The sequence below is a fragment of the Poecilia mexicana genome, unplaced genomic scaffold, assembly GCF_051168715.1.
Source record: "Poecilia mexicana isolate PSO_F unplaced genomic scaffold, ASM5116871v1 scaffold_7, whole genome shotgun sequence".
Classification (NCBI taxonomy): domain Eukaryota; kingdom Metazoa; phylum Chordata; class Actinopteri; order Cyprinodontiformes; family Poeciliidae; genus Poecilia; species Poecilia mexicana.
This window is the reverse complement of record NW_028263376.1, coordinates 21444070-21458065: the sequence shown is the minus strand read 5'-3', so window position 1 is coordinate 21458065 and position 13996 is coordinate 21444070. Positions and strand designations below refer to the sequence as shown.

General features: G+C 40.4%; 1 protein-coding gene across 1 annotated transcript in view; it reads left to right on the top strand.

The window, feature by feature from the left end:
- Positions 1–528: 528 nt before the first annotated feature.
- bmp7b (bone morphogenetic protein 7b) overlaps positions 529–13996 on the top strand; it is a 30237-nt gene continuing 16769 nt past the window's right edge. Inside the window, exon 1 of the mRNA XM_014968799.2 lies at positions 529–1242. Coding sequence (XP_014824285.1) covers positions 843–1242 — 400 coding nt within the window. The 5' untranslated portion in view covers positions 529–842. The remainder of the gene's footprint in view (positions 1243–13996) is intronic.

Below are 13996 nucleotides of genomic sequence, written 5' to 3'. Positions count from 1 at the left end.
TTACTTATACCCTGGGGCTGGCTCTGACTGTATCTGTGCCTTTTTGACATCAAAGAACAACAGACTATAAAGCCTGGGCTCAGACCCACATGACCCCTTGTATTCAGACAGTGCACCTGCAGATTAGGCAGCGCAGCAACTGCATGTTGCAACGGCTCCCACGGTATTGAAGTGATCCCTGACGAAAACACGAAAAATTATTACTCTTTTCAATGATGTGTGCTTTCTAAGCCTTAACTGAAATCACCAGTTTTATTGTCGTCAGTGAATCCTCGCAAACGAAAGGGCTTTAAATGTAACAACTCATACTGAAGCGCCGTAATACACACCCCATATTCACTTCGTTTTGTATTTTGCACGTGTCGTTTGGAGATCTTTTCCAACTGGCAACAAAGCAAAACTCGCTCTCCTTTCAGAGAGAGAGAGAGAGAGAGAGAGAGAGAGAGAGAGAGAGCATATGCGCCCTCTTCGTCCTTCTTTCCCTCCTTCTCGTACTCCTCCCAGCGCTCAGCGCCTCCTTACAACTTGTTTAGTGAAATGCATGGGCTCGCAGTCTCCTCTCCGCAGTTGCATGCTGCACCGCAGTTGGTAACTTTTGACCGCAAGGTTTTGAATGAGGATCGAGGCGCACGCTACTTCAATCCATCCAGAAAAGTGATTTATTAAAGGACTTTTTCCGCTGACTTGATGAATCACTTAGAATGGTTCCCCTCAACATGAGGGCCTGTAAGTGATTTTTGGATATTGATTACAGGGCTGCCTTGCTGTTAAGAGTTCCACATATATTTTTTTCTGAGTTTCGGCGACCCCGATATTGGCGCAATTACGCACGGAGAAGCGCAATGGCACATATTCTGGACAGGCGTGCGCCCGTTTTGCTCTTGGTGTGGAGCTACTGCGTGCTGGCGGACACAACCTTTACGAACTTCACCTTGGACAATGAGTTCCACTCAAGTTTTATCCACCGCCGGCTGAAGAGCCAGGAGCGCAAGGAGATGCAGCGGGAGATCCTGTCGATCTTGGGGCTGCCGCACCGGCCGCGACCTCACCTCCACGGGAAGCACAACGCTGCCCCGATGTTCATGCTGGACCTGTACAACGCCATGTCCACGGATGGGGACGAGACGAGATACTCTTACCCTTACAAACCCATTTTCACGACACAAGGCCCACCGATTGCCAGCCTGCAAGACAACAACTTCTTGAATGACGCTGACATGGTCATGAGCTTTGTGAATTTAGGTAAGCTTCTTTATTTATTCAAGTCTTCATCAGTCTCTTTTCTTACATTAAAAAAAACAAAAACAACATAGCAACCAAAAAAGTATACATATATACTTTTCCAAGTTGCGTCTGCTTTTCATTTATCTTGAAATGTGTGAGAACAGCATTAGGGTCATTTTTCATGCCGTGCCATCTGTAATAGCAGCTTATCAACTCTCCCTTTGCAACACCTGTGCGCGCGCGCACAATAACTGTGTTTATAAAACCAAAAGCGCAGTTTCCCAGCTAATACCAGGAGAGTCAAATTCCACTGAACCCCTTTGTTAAACAGCTGAGAGGAACTATAATTTTCAGGTGCTTTAGTTGCGGATGAGGGAGCAGCTCGCAGCTAATATGTCAGCCAGGCCTTATCTGAAGAATGAGTCAACAAAGGAAGGGGTTCAAAGTGCACCACCAGGTCCTCCTTTCACTCTAATCTGGAGACATCCCTGTAGAAGCAGAGATATCAGAATAATGCCAGTCAGCAGCGATTTCAGCTGTTTGCAAATGACTGAGTTGTGACTTTGTAGCATGCACTTCACATCGGTGATTAGTTTTTTGTGCTTTGTTTTGTTTTTGTTTTATGTGCAGTGCTTTACCTCGTATTGCCCCGTTCAGGCATGGACTTCAGTTTATTTCAATCAGATTTTATTGCATGGGGATACACAATGTAGTGAATAATTGTGGAAGAAAAACTAACAGGTTTCTGAAATATTACAAATAAAAATCTGTGAAATGCGGCATGCATTTGTGTGCAGGTTCTCTGAGTTTATTTATTTATTTTTTTGAAGAACAACCTTTAGCTGTAGCTGTTGTAGTCAGTCTGGAGCACATCTGATTGAAACTGTTGCTCATTCCTCCTAAACTCTGTCAGATTGGAAGTGAGGCATCTGCGAACATCTTTTCATGTTTTACCACAGATACTCAGTTGGGCATTTGGGCTTTGACTGGTCCACTTTGACACCTCATTATGTACTGATCTGATGTGCTCTATTGTATGTAATCATGGTTGTTGTCCTGCGTTAAGATTTAATATATCTGCTCCATTCTCAGGTGTTTTGCTGCCTTTAACAGATTTTATTTCAGGACTTCCCTTTATTTACCTCCACATATCTACTTATCAGCTCTAACTACTTTTATATATATATATATATATATATATGGATCTCTACTTGCTTTCAATCCTGGAAAGACCATTGTGTAAGTATCTTGGCAAGACAGAGGGAGGTGACACTGGCTCCCTTCACTGCAATGTGTAATTACTGTGGGAGCTGATGTATTGTGACTATTTTCAACAGGCTGCAGCACAGATGGATTTGACCACATAAACTCACAAAGTCAAGAGGCAACGCTGCAGCAGCCTCAAGGGGTAGCGGAGCGGAGGGCTTTGGAGCCGAAAAGACAAGAGATAAACCCACTTTTAGGGCTTCTGAAAGATGGCTTCCACCTGAAAAAGGGGAAACTGTTTTATTGAATATATGTTAAAAAGTAGCAGAAGGAAAGTCACACTTCTGCTTTTATATCTTGCAGATAATCTCATTTTAAATGACCTTTGGCCAGATGGACCCTTTAAGGCACATGTTCATGTCTCTCATTTGGACACAAAGAGGGTATTTGTGATGACATTCTGTCACATGCTGCAAATATCAGTGTTTTTTTTTTTTTTTTTTTCCTTTTTGCTAAATTTTGCGTTTGTGGAAGGCCTTTATTTCATTGTTTCATTACGTTTCACTTGAGAGAAGGAGGAAAAAGTTAAGGGAGAAGGAGAGAGAAAAGAAAGTGATGGCAATTAAACTGACTGTGTTTCCTCTCTAAATTCCTTCGTTTCCACATTTGCACTTTGCGGCTTTTGTTTTCTCATTTAGGTTGTCTGAGAGCTAAACAGGCACAGTTTTTATTTAAAAAAAAACACTCCTCAAACTGCTGCATGACTCTGCATCTGTAAAGCCAACGCATACAAGTCAGACTTTGCACCCTGGTTGCAGCAAAGGCCCATTTTCATACATTGACCTCCGTCTTTGTTAGAGCCCATATAGAAGTCGCGGAGTGATTCGCTGAAGGAGCCACTAAATGACTTAATATGAATTTTTTGGCTAATCCTTCTCAACTCGCTTTGTTTTTGCTTCTTGGAGCTCTGTTGTGAGTCCAGAGGAGCCAGCTGAGGGTGTGTGTGGGTTTTTTGGGACAGACCCCAGGCCAGGGACGTCCTGTATTGAGTCACTGGAGTTTAAAAGCCCAGCTGTGTAAATGACTTACAGCATGCATTCAGAATTCACACTGCTACATGCAAACACAGGTCACCCAGGCACTGGGTGTGAGCCAGACACGATCATGCAGCAAGTTAACCCAACACTCAAGTCTCTGAAGCTGACCACACAAAATGATCCTGTCTGTCTACCTGCACTGATTATTTACGGTTGTGCTTTTGGTCTCTGGTAGCATTAGCCCTCGGCCACTGTCTGTTAAAGCATTTCCTCCTTAACAAACCGCGACTTCCGTGGCTTTTGGCAACAGCTTTGGCCTGTAAAGTTCAGCTTATGTTGAACTGATGCACACCAGTCCTTCTCGTCCCATTGGAGTAAAAACAATCACTCAGCATAGCTTGCAATAATCCCATTAAGGTCTTTTTAATCAGAGGAAACTTGCTATTGAACGTCTGCTGTCTGCATGACTAAAAGAGCAGCCAGCTCATCACCTGTGTCTGCACGTGTGTGCGTGTGTGCGAGTGTGTGAGGGAGGGAGTGGGGATCAGACCCTTTACAGTAAGATGTTATCACGAGGTATGTTAGTCACAGCTTCCTTGTTTTCCCTCTTCTCATGCAACCCCACATGGACTATAACTGTGACCGAAAGTTGGAATGACACAACCTTGCAGTAAATCAGAGAACTAACACAGCCAGGACGTCCCAGTATTTTTGTTATTTGACTGAAGATGAAGGCAAGACTTTTCACCTTGTTTTCTATCCTCAAAAATAAAAAAGTAGTGATTTTTTTTTTTTTTTTTTTTTTATATATTCAGAATTATCCAAACTCTCACATCCAGCCTGAAGCTCCAAGGCTCCAACTTACAGAGTTAAAGCTTTATGATTTGATGTTTCCTAAAATTACATTTATAGCATTGGATCTTTTAACAGCAAAAGAAACACATTGCAGCACATAAATATTTATATCACATAATTTGAGGGTGGGTATGGTAATGCTACTCATATTGGTTGGTCTCCAGACCCACACAGCTTATGGTAAATTTTTAAAATATATTTTTGGGTTCACTTTCTTTATTTCTCCTAAATTCATTTATTCTTGTTTTGTCTTTATGTAGTGAGAAAATATTACCGTACTATGTGCTGCAGTGATCATATAGGTTTATTTGACAATAGATTGTACTTCCTTATATAAATTCTGCTTTATGTTGAGCCTTAATGCTGGATTTACACTCTTATTCAGTTTATCTGCATTAGTAGGAGAAGTATTTACACCCCTTCTCCCATTTTTTTATTAGCTGCTGAGATAGATAATCACAAAGTAGTGCAAAGTAATAGCAAAATAAAAGTGTGGCATTCATTTGTGATTTGAATTTCAGCTGCTAAATCTCTATCAGTGCTACATGTCTCTGTTTGCATATTTATCTTTGGAAAATGGCTCAATTCCAGCCAGATTAAAAGGAGAGAGCATCTTTGAACATCAGCTTTCAAGTCTCGTCGGTGGCTCTCAATTGGATTTAGATCTGGATTTTAAATTGGTAATTCCAACATACGGATACGCTTTGATCTAAACTCTGTAACTCTGCAGCCAGAGCTACAGAGAATTGGTAGCTTTGTACCTTCCTGCTGAGGTGGTGAACCTCCATGTCTGGTCTCAAATTTTCTGCAGCCTCTAAAGGTTTTTTTTTTTTTTTTTCAGGTTTTGGCTTCTGCTTGACTCCATTAACCTTAACCTATCATCATGAACTTGTTTTTCTATCCCTGCTAAAAAAAACAAAAAAACAAGACAGCTTACCCACAGCATGATTCAGCCGCCACCATTATTTCATGGTGTGCATGGTTTGTTCAGATCAATGTGCACTAGCAAAGATACATTTTGCTCTCATCTAATAAGATCCACGTACATGGCATATTAAAAATTGCACATTTGACTTCTTGTTGATTCCTTTCGACCACAACTTTATTCACGCCACTTTTCCGTACAGGATAGACCTGTAGCATGTAGTAGTTGCCCTGCTGACAGTTTCTCCCACCAGAGCAGCAGAGGTTTACAGAGCCTGCAGAGTGACCATAGACATCTTAGCTGCTTCTCTGGTTCATGTCTTCTTTGCCTGACAGTTTAGATGGTAAATGATGTCTTAGCAGTGTTCTGGTTCGGTTATACACTTTCCATTACTGGCTGATGGATTGGATTGAGCGGTGCTCTGGGATGTTCAGAGCTTATTGTTCGGTAGCCTCTGCTTTACACTTGGTGTGTTCCTTGGTCTTCATGATCCATTTTTACTGTTCACCGATAAACCAGTGAAACCTTCATATAGCAGCTGGACCTACACTGAGATTAAATCACAGATGTTGAATTGTACTAATTAGGTGCCTTCCTATTTGTCCTGGTGGGATTTAGAGCAAAAGGTCTGAATCCAATTGCACGTCACTCTTCAGAATTTTTAATTGTGAGCAATTTAAAATCACGTATCAATTCCACACCATTAAATATATTTGAAGTTCGAGTTTCATGTTTCAAAATGTGACAAAGGCTATTACAAAGGATATTAGCCCATGTTCACTGACTCATCCAGAAATGTCAGACTGTCTTGACTGAGAAGGTTGTTGAGGCTGCAGAGGGGAAACGTGTAAAAGTGCAAATAAATATCAAACCACTGGCGATCGTGCTACTAGAGCATATTTTAATTGTTCAGTGTTCTGCTGCTGTTAATCTGCGCCAGATGGGATTCATCGCTCAGGTTGAAAAACAGTAAACAAATAAAGTTCTGCTGGAATTTTTTCCACTCTCTTTGCTCCACTACTCGTGTTGTCTCAAACTTATCATGTTGCCAGTTCCACTTTCACAGAACCGAGGCGTGCTAATGTCATGCTCATGTACAAACCAAGTAATGAGAGGAGGCAGAGGTTCTCCGTGTTACCTTTGTGACCTGATCGGGCACCAGCTGGCCCTGGCCCTGGCCCGTTTACTGCACCCATCTCTTCGAGTTCTTTTCAGTGTTATTTTGTGGCTTAGAGGCAACATTGTGAACAGCAGGCAGTAAGAAATGTCAAACTGGTAAATTAGTTTAAAAAATTTAGAGGCTTTGGATTTCGGACAGAACTCTGTCACCAGCTCGCTCTCTTACTACAAACTCAGAAGCAGTTGAGTCATTCTGTTGTAACATCGGAAAAGCTCGGCTCTTGTTTCACAGTTAATCAGGCTCTAATCTTTTTTTTTTTTCTTTTTTTCTCGTGAAGAGCTTCAATATAATTTTTAGCAACAAGCTCATATCTCTCCTTCATCCTCTCCCCACCCTTCTCTCTGTTGTGCCTTGCATTCCTCTCAACAGTGTGCTGCCTGTGGTGCTGAGGTTAATACAGATGTTTCTCTCTGTCTGTGGGCCAAAGCAGCTGTGCAGAGAAACTTTATCTTTTCAGAGTCCAACAAGTCCCCTCGACTCACCCTCCACCAGCACGCCTGGCCCAGTGTCCAAGCTGTTTTCACACACACACACACACACACACACACACACGCACAAACACACGCACACACGACAATCTGACACCAGATATCCCCACACCACCCTCCTGAAACGAGCCGTATTGATTGGCGGTGCCGGCCTCTGAGTTTTAATTAGTTAGTTATCATACGGTCCCTGCAGTGTTTTCTGGTGTTTAGTCTTCAACCTCCTGATCTAGCCTTCACCTCCAGAGGTTTACACCTCCTGTGCTTCCAGACATAAAACATTTCAACGCTTTCTCGAGTTCTTTTGTATGTTTTTCCACTCCCCACCTCTCTTCTCACACACATAAGCTCATGAACACACACTTTTTCTGACTGTTTGTACCTCTTTTTCTCTGTATCTCTTTGTAAATTCAAGCAAAAAAAAAGAAAGTTTTCTTCCTTAAATCATGCCATCGATTGTCGTCGGCTTGTTTAAAAGCGGATAAATCATTGTCTTTCTGACTCTAAACCAAAAAGGCTTCTCAAAATATGTCTGATGCAGTCTTTCACATGTGGACAATAGAAAAAAAAAATCAATGTGTGCTGAAGGCCACGTTTTTAAACTCTGTGCATGGAACCTGTCCTTGACAGTGTTTGTTTGCCTTTCGTCCTCTTCCAGATTTATGTAGTCATTTGAGTGTACTCTCCCGGGGGAGTCGAAACACACGCATGTGCACGCCTGCGTACAAGTGCAGAGAAATGTGCGCTTGGTTTTATGTGGTCAAAAGCAACATCTCTGCAGCCAATTAGTGTTATTGAAGGCATGTTTTTCATTGCTGCTGGACAGGGAGTGTGCAGAAGCAGAGAAATGCTGCAGCTGGTACAGACAGCCCGGTCTTCCCGTCAGGTAGTTACTCATACAGGATTTGATTTAATGTATCAACGTCTGTTGTGGATATACAGCTGCATGCTCTTGGGATATGTTTTTTTTTTTTTTGTCAAATTGGGTATATCCAGAAGTACTACTGGGTACATCCACAGTCATACTGTGATCCAGTATTTAAGGACTTCCCGTAAGTCATATTTAGTTTTGGGTAAACTTTGAACCAAACCATTCCATTGAAGCTCAGGCTGTATTCTTAGAGCCACTGCCCTGCTGAGGTAAAGCGCCACCTCTGCCTCAAGTCTTTCGCAGCTTCTAGACATTTTGTTTTTCCAGGACTGTCCTGTATTAAGCTTCTTAGGGCATCTTCTCATCCACTTTGACACGCTTCTTTTTCCCCGATGAAACCACGTCGCCCCCTGCATAATGCAGCCACCACCTGGTTTGTGGGGTAATGAGATTCTTGCCACTCTCAGATTTGTGACGTGACTAATGTTTGTTCTGTCAACTAATTTTCCCTCTCAGGCGAGATCTCTGCAGCTCCTCCAGGGCTGCCTCTTTGACTGATGCTCAGTTGTTTTAGGTGAAAGGCTATGTCTTGTTAGGTTTCCAGATGTGCCACACGCTTTCCATTTTTGTACAATAGCTTGAATGGTGCTCAGTGATCTCACGGATTCTAATGACTCAATTCTTGGGCTGTTGCTTAATCCTGCTTTAAGCTTCTCCAAACCCTCATCCCAGACCTGTTTGATGTTTTTGTTAGTCTCTATGACACTGTTTATTCTCTAACTATTCTCTGAGGTCTTCAAAGAACACCTAAATGTATTCTGAAGTTTATACAGGTAAACTCTATTGTAGTTTTGGTTGCATTCGATTTTATGGCTGGATTCAAATACATCACATTGAACTTTTTCGATTTTTCTTTTAGGAAAAAAAAAAAGTAAACTATGTGTCATTTCCCCTAAACTTCACAATTAGGTACTTTGAGTTGGACTATTGCATAAAATCCCAAAATCACATTCAAGTTGCATTTGTAACTTGATAAAAACTCGAAGCAGTGTGAATACTTTTTTAGGCACTGAGTACCAAAAAACACAATCAAAAGAATCTCAGCCTGCATGAGTTTCAGGCGTCTCTACAAAGTCCACACCGCGCTATCCAGAAATATCACTCTTTTTTAGTTTCCCATTTATGACTTTGCAAACTCACCTGTTGAACCCAGGCAACCCAGAATGACATCTGGTGGTACACAGCCTGAGTGTGCTCGGCCAAGTCAAGGCACTTGCTGGGAGAGATGATGAAACACGCTGCGGGTGGGACTTGATAATGTGGCCAGTGGTCAAAAAGCACAGATGTACAAAGCAGCGGGCGTTCTTGCTCTGCTTCAATGATGGAATGACCTGCTTCTCTGCCAGGAATGCTGGGCTCATCTGAGTTTTTTTTTTTTTTTTTTCTGCTAAGCTCACTCTTTTTTTCTAAGTCTTGATTTTCTCTTACTGTAGCCCCAAGCCCTCACAGCAATCAGGATAATTTGGATCTCTAATTATTTGTGGGGGGAAAAAAATGGAGCTAGATAATGCACTTAATATTAGAATAAATATTAATTCCACCCACATAGCCCCTTTTATTTTATCGTCTGGGCTACTTTGGCCAGGACTTATCAGAGAACAGCAGCATCTAAGACTCCCCTGCACTCCTCTGACGACGAGTACCAAGCAGTGAAGCTCAGAGGGCAGATGTAGGCCAGAGCACAGCCAGAGATCCTGGGACCAATAGCTCCACTGCTGCAATAACAAATATAGCGCTCTTTGCTTGGTACTGGGGCACTGGTAGGGCAGAGGTGACATGAGGAATGAAGTGGGAACCATAGATGAAGACAAAAAAGAGGAAATACAAAGAGAATACATTTTTTTGATGTCTTTAAAGTGCCTTGAAAAGTATTCACTGACCTTTTTCGCATTCTTTTATGTTACACACAAAAACCTCAATGTCATTTATGTGATAGACGGTCTAAATGCGAAGGATGATTGGTAAAAAACAAACGTCACTCTGAGCAAATCAGCCCCATGATGAAACATGGTAGTTACAGTATCATTTTGTGTCTTCAAAAGGGACTGAAAAATTGGTCGGAGCTAATCAGTTATGTAAAAGTGAGAACTGGGAAAACTTGGAAAAAAATATATGTTAATGGCTACAAAAGACTTGAGACTTTTGTAGACTGGGCAAGAGCTGAGCTTCAAGCGCATTCATGTGGTAGAATACCTCAAACTTAATGGAACTAAAATAACATTTCTGTAAATGTAAATCATTCAGTCTGGCTGATCTTAAGATATTTTGCCCCAAAAATCAGCCATACATTTTTTTTCATACATACCCTAATAAACTTACAGTTATGATTGCAGCAAACAATTGTTTGACAAAATTTGTCTTTTAAAGTTACTGATTATTATGGGACTCTTTGAAGAATTGTCTCCATTCTCTGGTTACTGGTTCCAGTTGAACATAATATTCCACCTTCCATTTTACTAATTGTAATACGTATTCAATTTTTGTCTCCTCATTTCAACTGGTCCTGTTTAATCATTTTGTTGTCATATTGTAATTGATATTTACTATTCAGGTTACCGGTGACTTAATGCTCTGTGAAACACTTTGGTGGTTTCAAATACCCTGCAGTAGCTAATAGACATCCTAATAAAATGCATTGAATTTCGTGATAGCTGAGTGTTAAATAAAGCATCAAAGTGCAAGGGGCGTTATTTTGTGTTACTACCTTCATATAGCGTCTGCGTCTTGGATGTGGGGTTGCAAAGGCTTGTGAACCTCCGTGTCAGAGCAGTTGTGACTGTTCGACACAGTAAAACCCTATTTCGAGCCACCTATCCTGCCCAGCCACCAGCTGGACTATGAAATGTGTGTTAGGTCTCCAAACAGAAAATTGCGTTAGCGGAAGCCTATAATGCTGACCAGAGTTCTCAGAAGTTCTCCAACATTTAAATAAAAGCCTGCAAAAGTCAAGCAACGGCGGCATACAAGCGGTTTTATGACAAGTGATGAAACATTGCATTTGTGTCAGGATGATATACGAATTGGCTGTGACTGGCCTCTATTTGCGTAGGAAAAAACGAGCAGCTGCCTTTTCCATCTATTGCCTCTGGAGATATTTATTTGTGAAAAACCAAAGTTAATAGGCTGTGAGAACCAAAATAAACAACACGCTGATAAAATCAGAGTGCCAATCATGTGCACACAAGGTGCAGCACTGGGATGCAGAGGAAAATCTTAAAATGTTTCCCCTCCTGCCAACGAGCGCACGACATGTGAGTTTTCCTGAGGTCTATAATAGGAGCTGGCTTGGCTCAATGAGGAGGGTGTGGTTCCTGTGGCCTCTAAATTAAAGAACATAAAAACAAGGGGATGAGGAGAAGAGGGGGTGAGTGGGGTAAAACTGAATGGCTGCGGTGTGGTGACTGAGTTGTTTTATCCGGGAGGAAGTGCAGATGGTTAAAGTGGCATTAGTGCTTGGAGATGCCTTGCTGCTTGGCACCAAAAGCTTTTTTCTCTTCACTCCTGCTGCGCAGCTCATTATATCGCATAACAGAATGAAGACTGATAAAAATCTAGTCACTTTGTTGCCAATCTCACTAATCTAAAGCCGTTTTAGCCAAGCAGCATTGTGCTGTTCACCCTCACCCAGAATAGATCAGTGTGTGGGGGAGGGCTACATATGTCTAAAAATGATTCAAAACGGGGATCAACAAAGGAAAAAGGAATATTTTTGTAATTTTATTTTAAACGCATTTTTTAATTATTTTTACAAAATGTATTTCTTCAGTTTTCATCATTTAGTCTTGCTCCTTTCACACATGTGCACACACCGACACACACGCACATACACAGACATTTAGTTGTACCAATAAATCTTTTGTAGATTGTTTATTCCAAATCTTGAAAGGTAAAACCTAGATGAACGAGTGCGCCTTTATGGATTCTTATTTTTTGACGTGTGACGAAAGTGAAACTTTCAGAAACCGCAGAGTTAGATCATGCACCCAAAGTGAAATGGAATTGCTCTCAGGGTTCAGTTTTCATCGACGGTCGACAGCTGACAAACCAAGGAGAAGGTGGCTGAAGAATCTGAATAGAAAGTGAACTCCACAACTCATATTTACAACTTTCACTCTGTCAACAAAAAAATCACACAGAGAGAGATATCTCTGTTCTGGTTTAGCTACAGCCATCCAGGAAAGAAACTATGGTTCTTAAAATGACAAACAGCACTGCCGAATAAATATAAGGCATGGTTTTATTTATTTATTTTTAAAATAAAGTAACGATCAACATAGTTACATTGTAGTGACTCATCAGTGCATAGAGCGCTCTTTCTACCCCTGAACATATCTTCAATAAAAATTGTCCCATGAACGATAGGGCTATAGATTCAGATATAGAATTATTAAACTCAAAATAATTTTCAGATCATTATAAAATTAAATCATAATTTGTATCTTCATCTGAGAAGAGATCATTCAAGAACTTAATATTCTGTTATTCGAAATAAAAAGTCAGTTCCTAAGATCATCCTCCTGATCTTTGAAAAAGAAAGGTACAAGTATAACAACATTATCCTATGTGAAAAAAAAAAAATAGTTCCATGTTTATTTGTTTGCATTCACATCATTAGAAAGAGCCTGATTACATATAAGAATGCTGGTGATTTCATGAGAAGCTTCTTCAGGTTTTCATACAAGGAAAATCTTTGTATTTGTTGCACCCCACCACCAAGTAAAAGGTATTTATTTTGAATTTGTTTTGCAATAATCTTTCAGTTTTTGTGACCGTTAATGTTTTTTGGTCATTCCCTCTGTAGGAAAACATTTGCTCTAAATTAGCTGCCCAACAAAGTGCCAAAAGGTTATGCATATCTGAGAACTAAAAGTCAGCTTTTATACAGATAGCTTTCCCCCCCCTTACAAGTAGTGTGTTGGCAGTCGTGTGAGAAAACCGTTTTAAAACGCTTGTTATTCTCAATTTAACTTCAGGCAATAATAAGGTATCCTTAGTGGTAGAAAACATCATGGTTAAGGCTAAATTACATTTATTTTGAAATGCCACTCGCATGGCAATAACCATTTTTTTTCGTATGACTCACATTTACCGCTTCCTGATTATGTTTACAAAATGCAAATAGTTGCCTTAGAGAGAACTTGGCTGAGGTTTCTAACTGGTCTAGATTTAATCCACATTAACAAAAAAATATATAAACAATAATAATTAAATAAAAAGATTTAAAAAGCTAATCCCTTGCCCTGATGCATTTCAAATCTTTTGATTCAAATGTTAATACAACACCATCAAAAGTATTTTTACACCTTGATCTTTCTTTTTTTTTTTTTACGTATTGTCAAGTTGCAACCACAAACTTTACTATATATGTTTTTGCGATAGCCGTTGTCAGGGGAAAAAAAAAAAGTTATAAAAAGTCCAGACTTAGGAAGCAAAGAAAACAAGTGGAACAAGATCCGCTGGTCAGATCAAACCAAAATTAAAGCTTTTGGCCTACATGTAAAGTTCTGTGTGGAGGAACACTGGCACTGTACATCACATTGAACAGTTCTTGCCACCCATGGTGGTGGCAGCATCATGCTGTGGGCATGTCTTCTTTCAGTAGAGACAGGGAAAATAGTCAGAATAGATGGGAAGGTAGATGAAACTAAATATCGGTGGAGGTTCACCCTCTAGAAGGACAATGCCTTTACAGGTGCAATTAAAAAGTTAATTATTCAAAAGTGCATTTATTTTAGCAACTCATTTCATAAAGTGAAACACAGTATTTAAATTAATTTAGCCAGAATCGGATGCTTTCGAGCTTTTATGTCTTAATTATGACATTCCATGTGTAGTTAATGAAAACATGATACAAGAAATTAGTATTTTATCAGACCACTAGAAATACATTTGTAACACAGAGATGTGGGGATAATGTATAATGATTAGTACCTGCTCTAAGGTTGTTATTTCCAAACGGTGCTTTCAGTCTGATTAGAACACCTATTCTACTTTACTTATGTACCTGCACATGACCACAGAATGGTTCAGATTGTCTGTATTAAGGATTGTTAGCTTAACGTATCTATAACGAGCAAAAAGACTGGTTTTTATTTTCTTCTCTGCCTTCCCATCCGACGGTGAAATTTCAGCAAAAAAAAGTCAAACTATTCA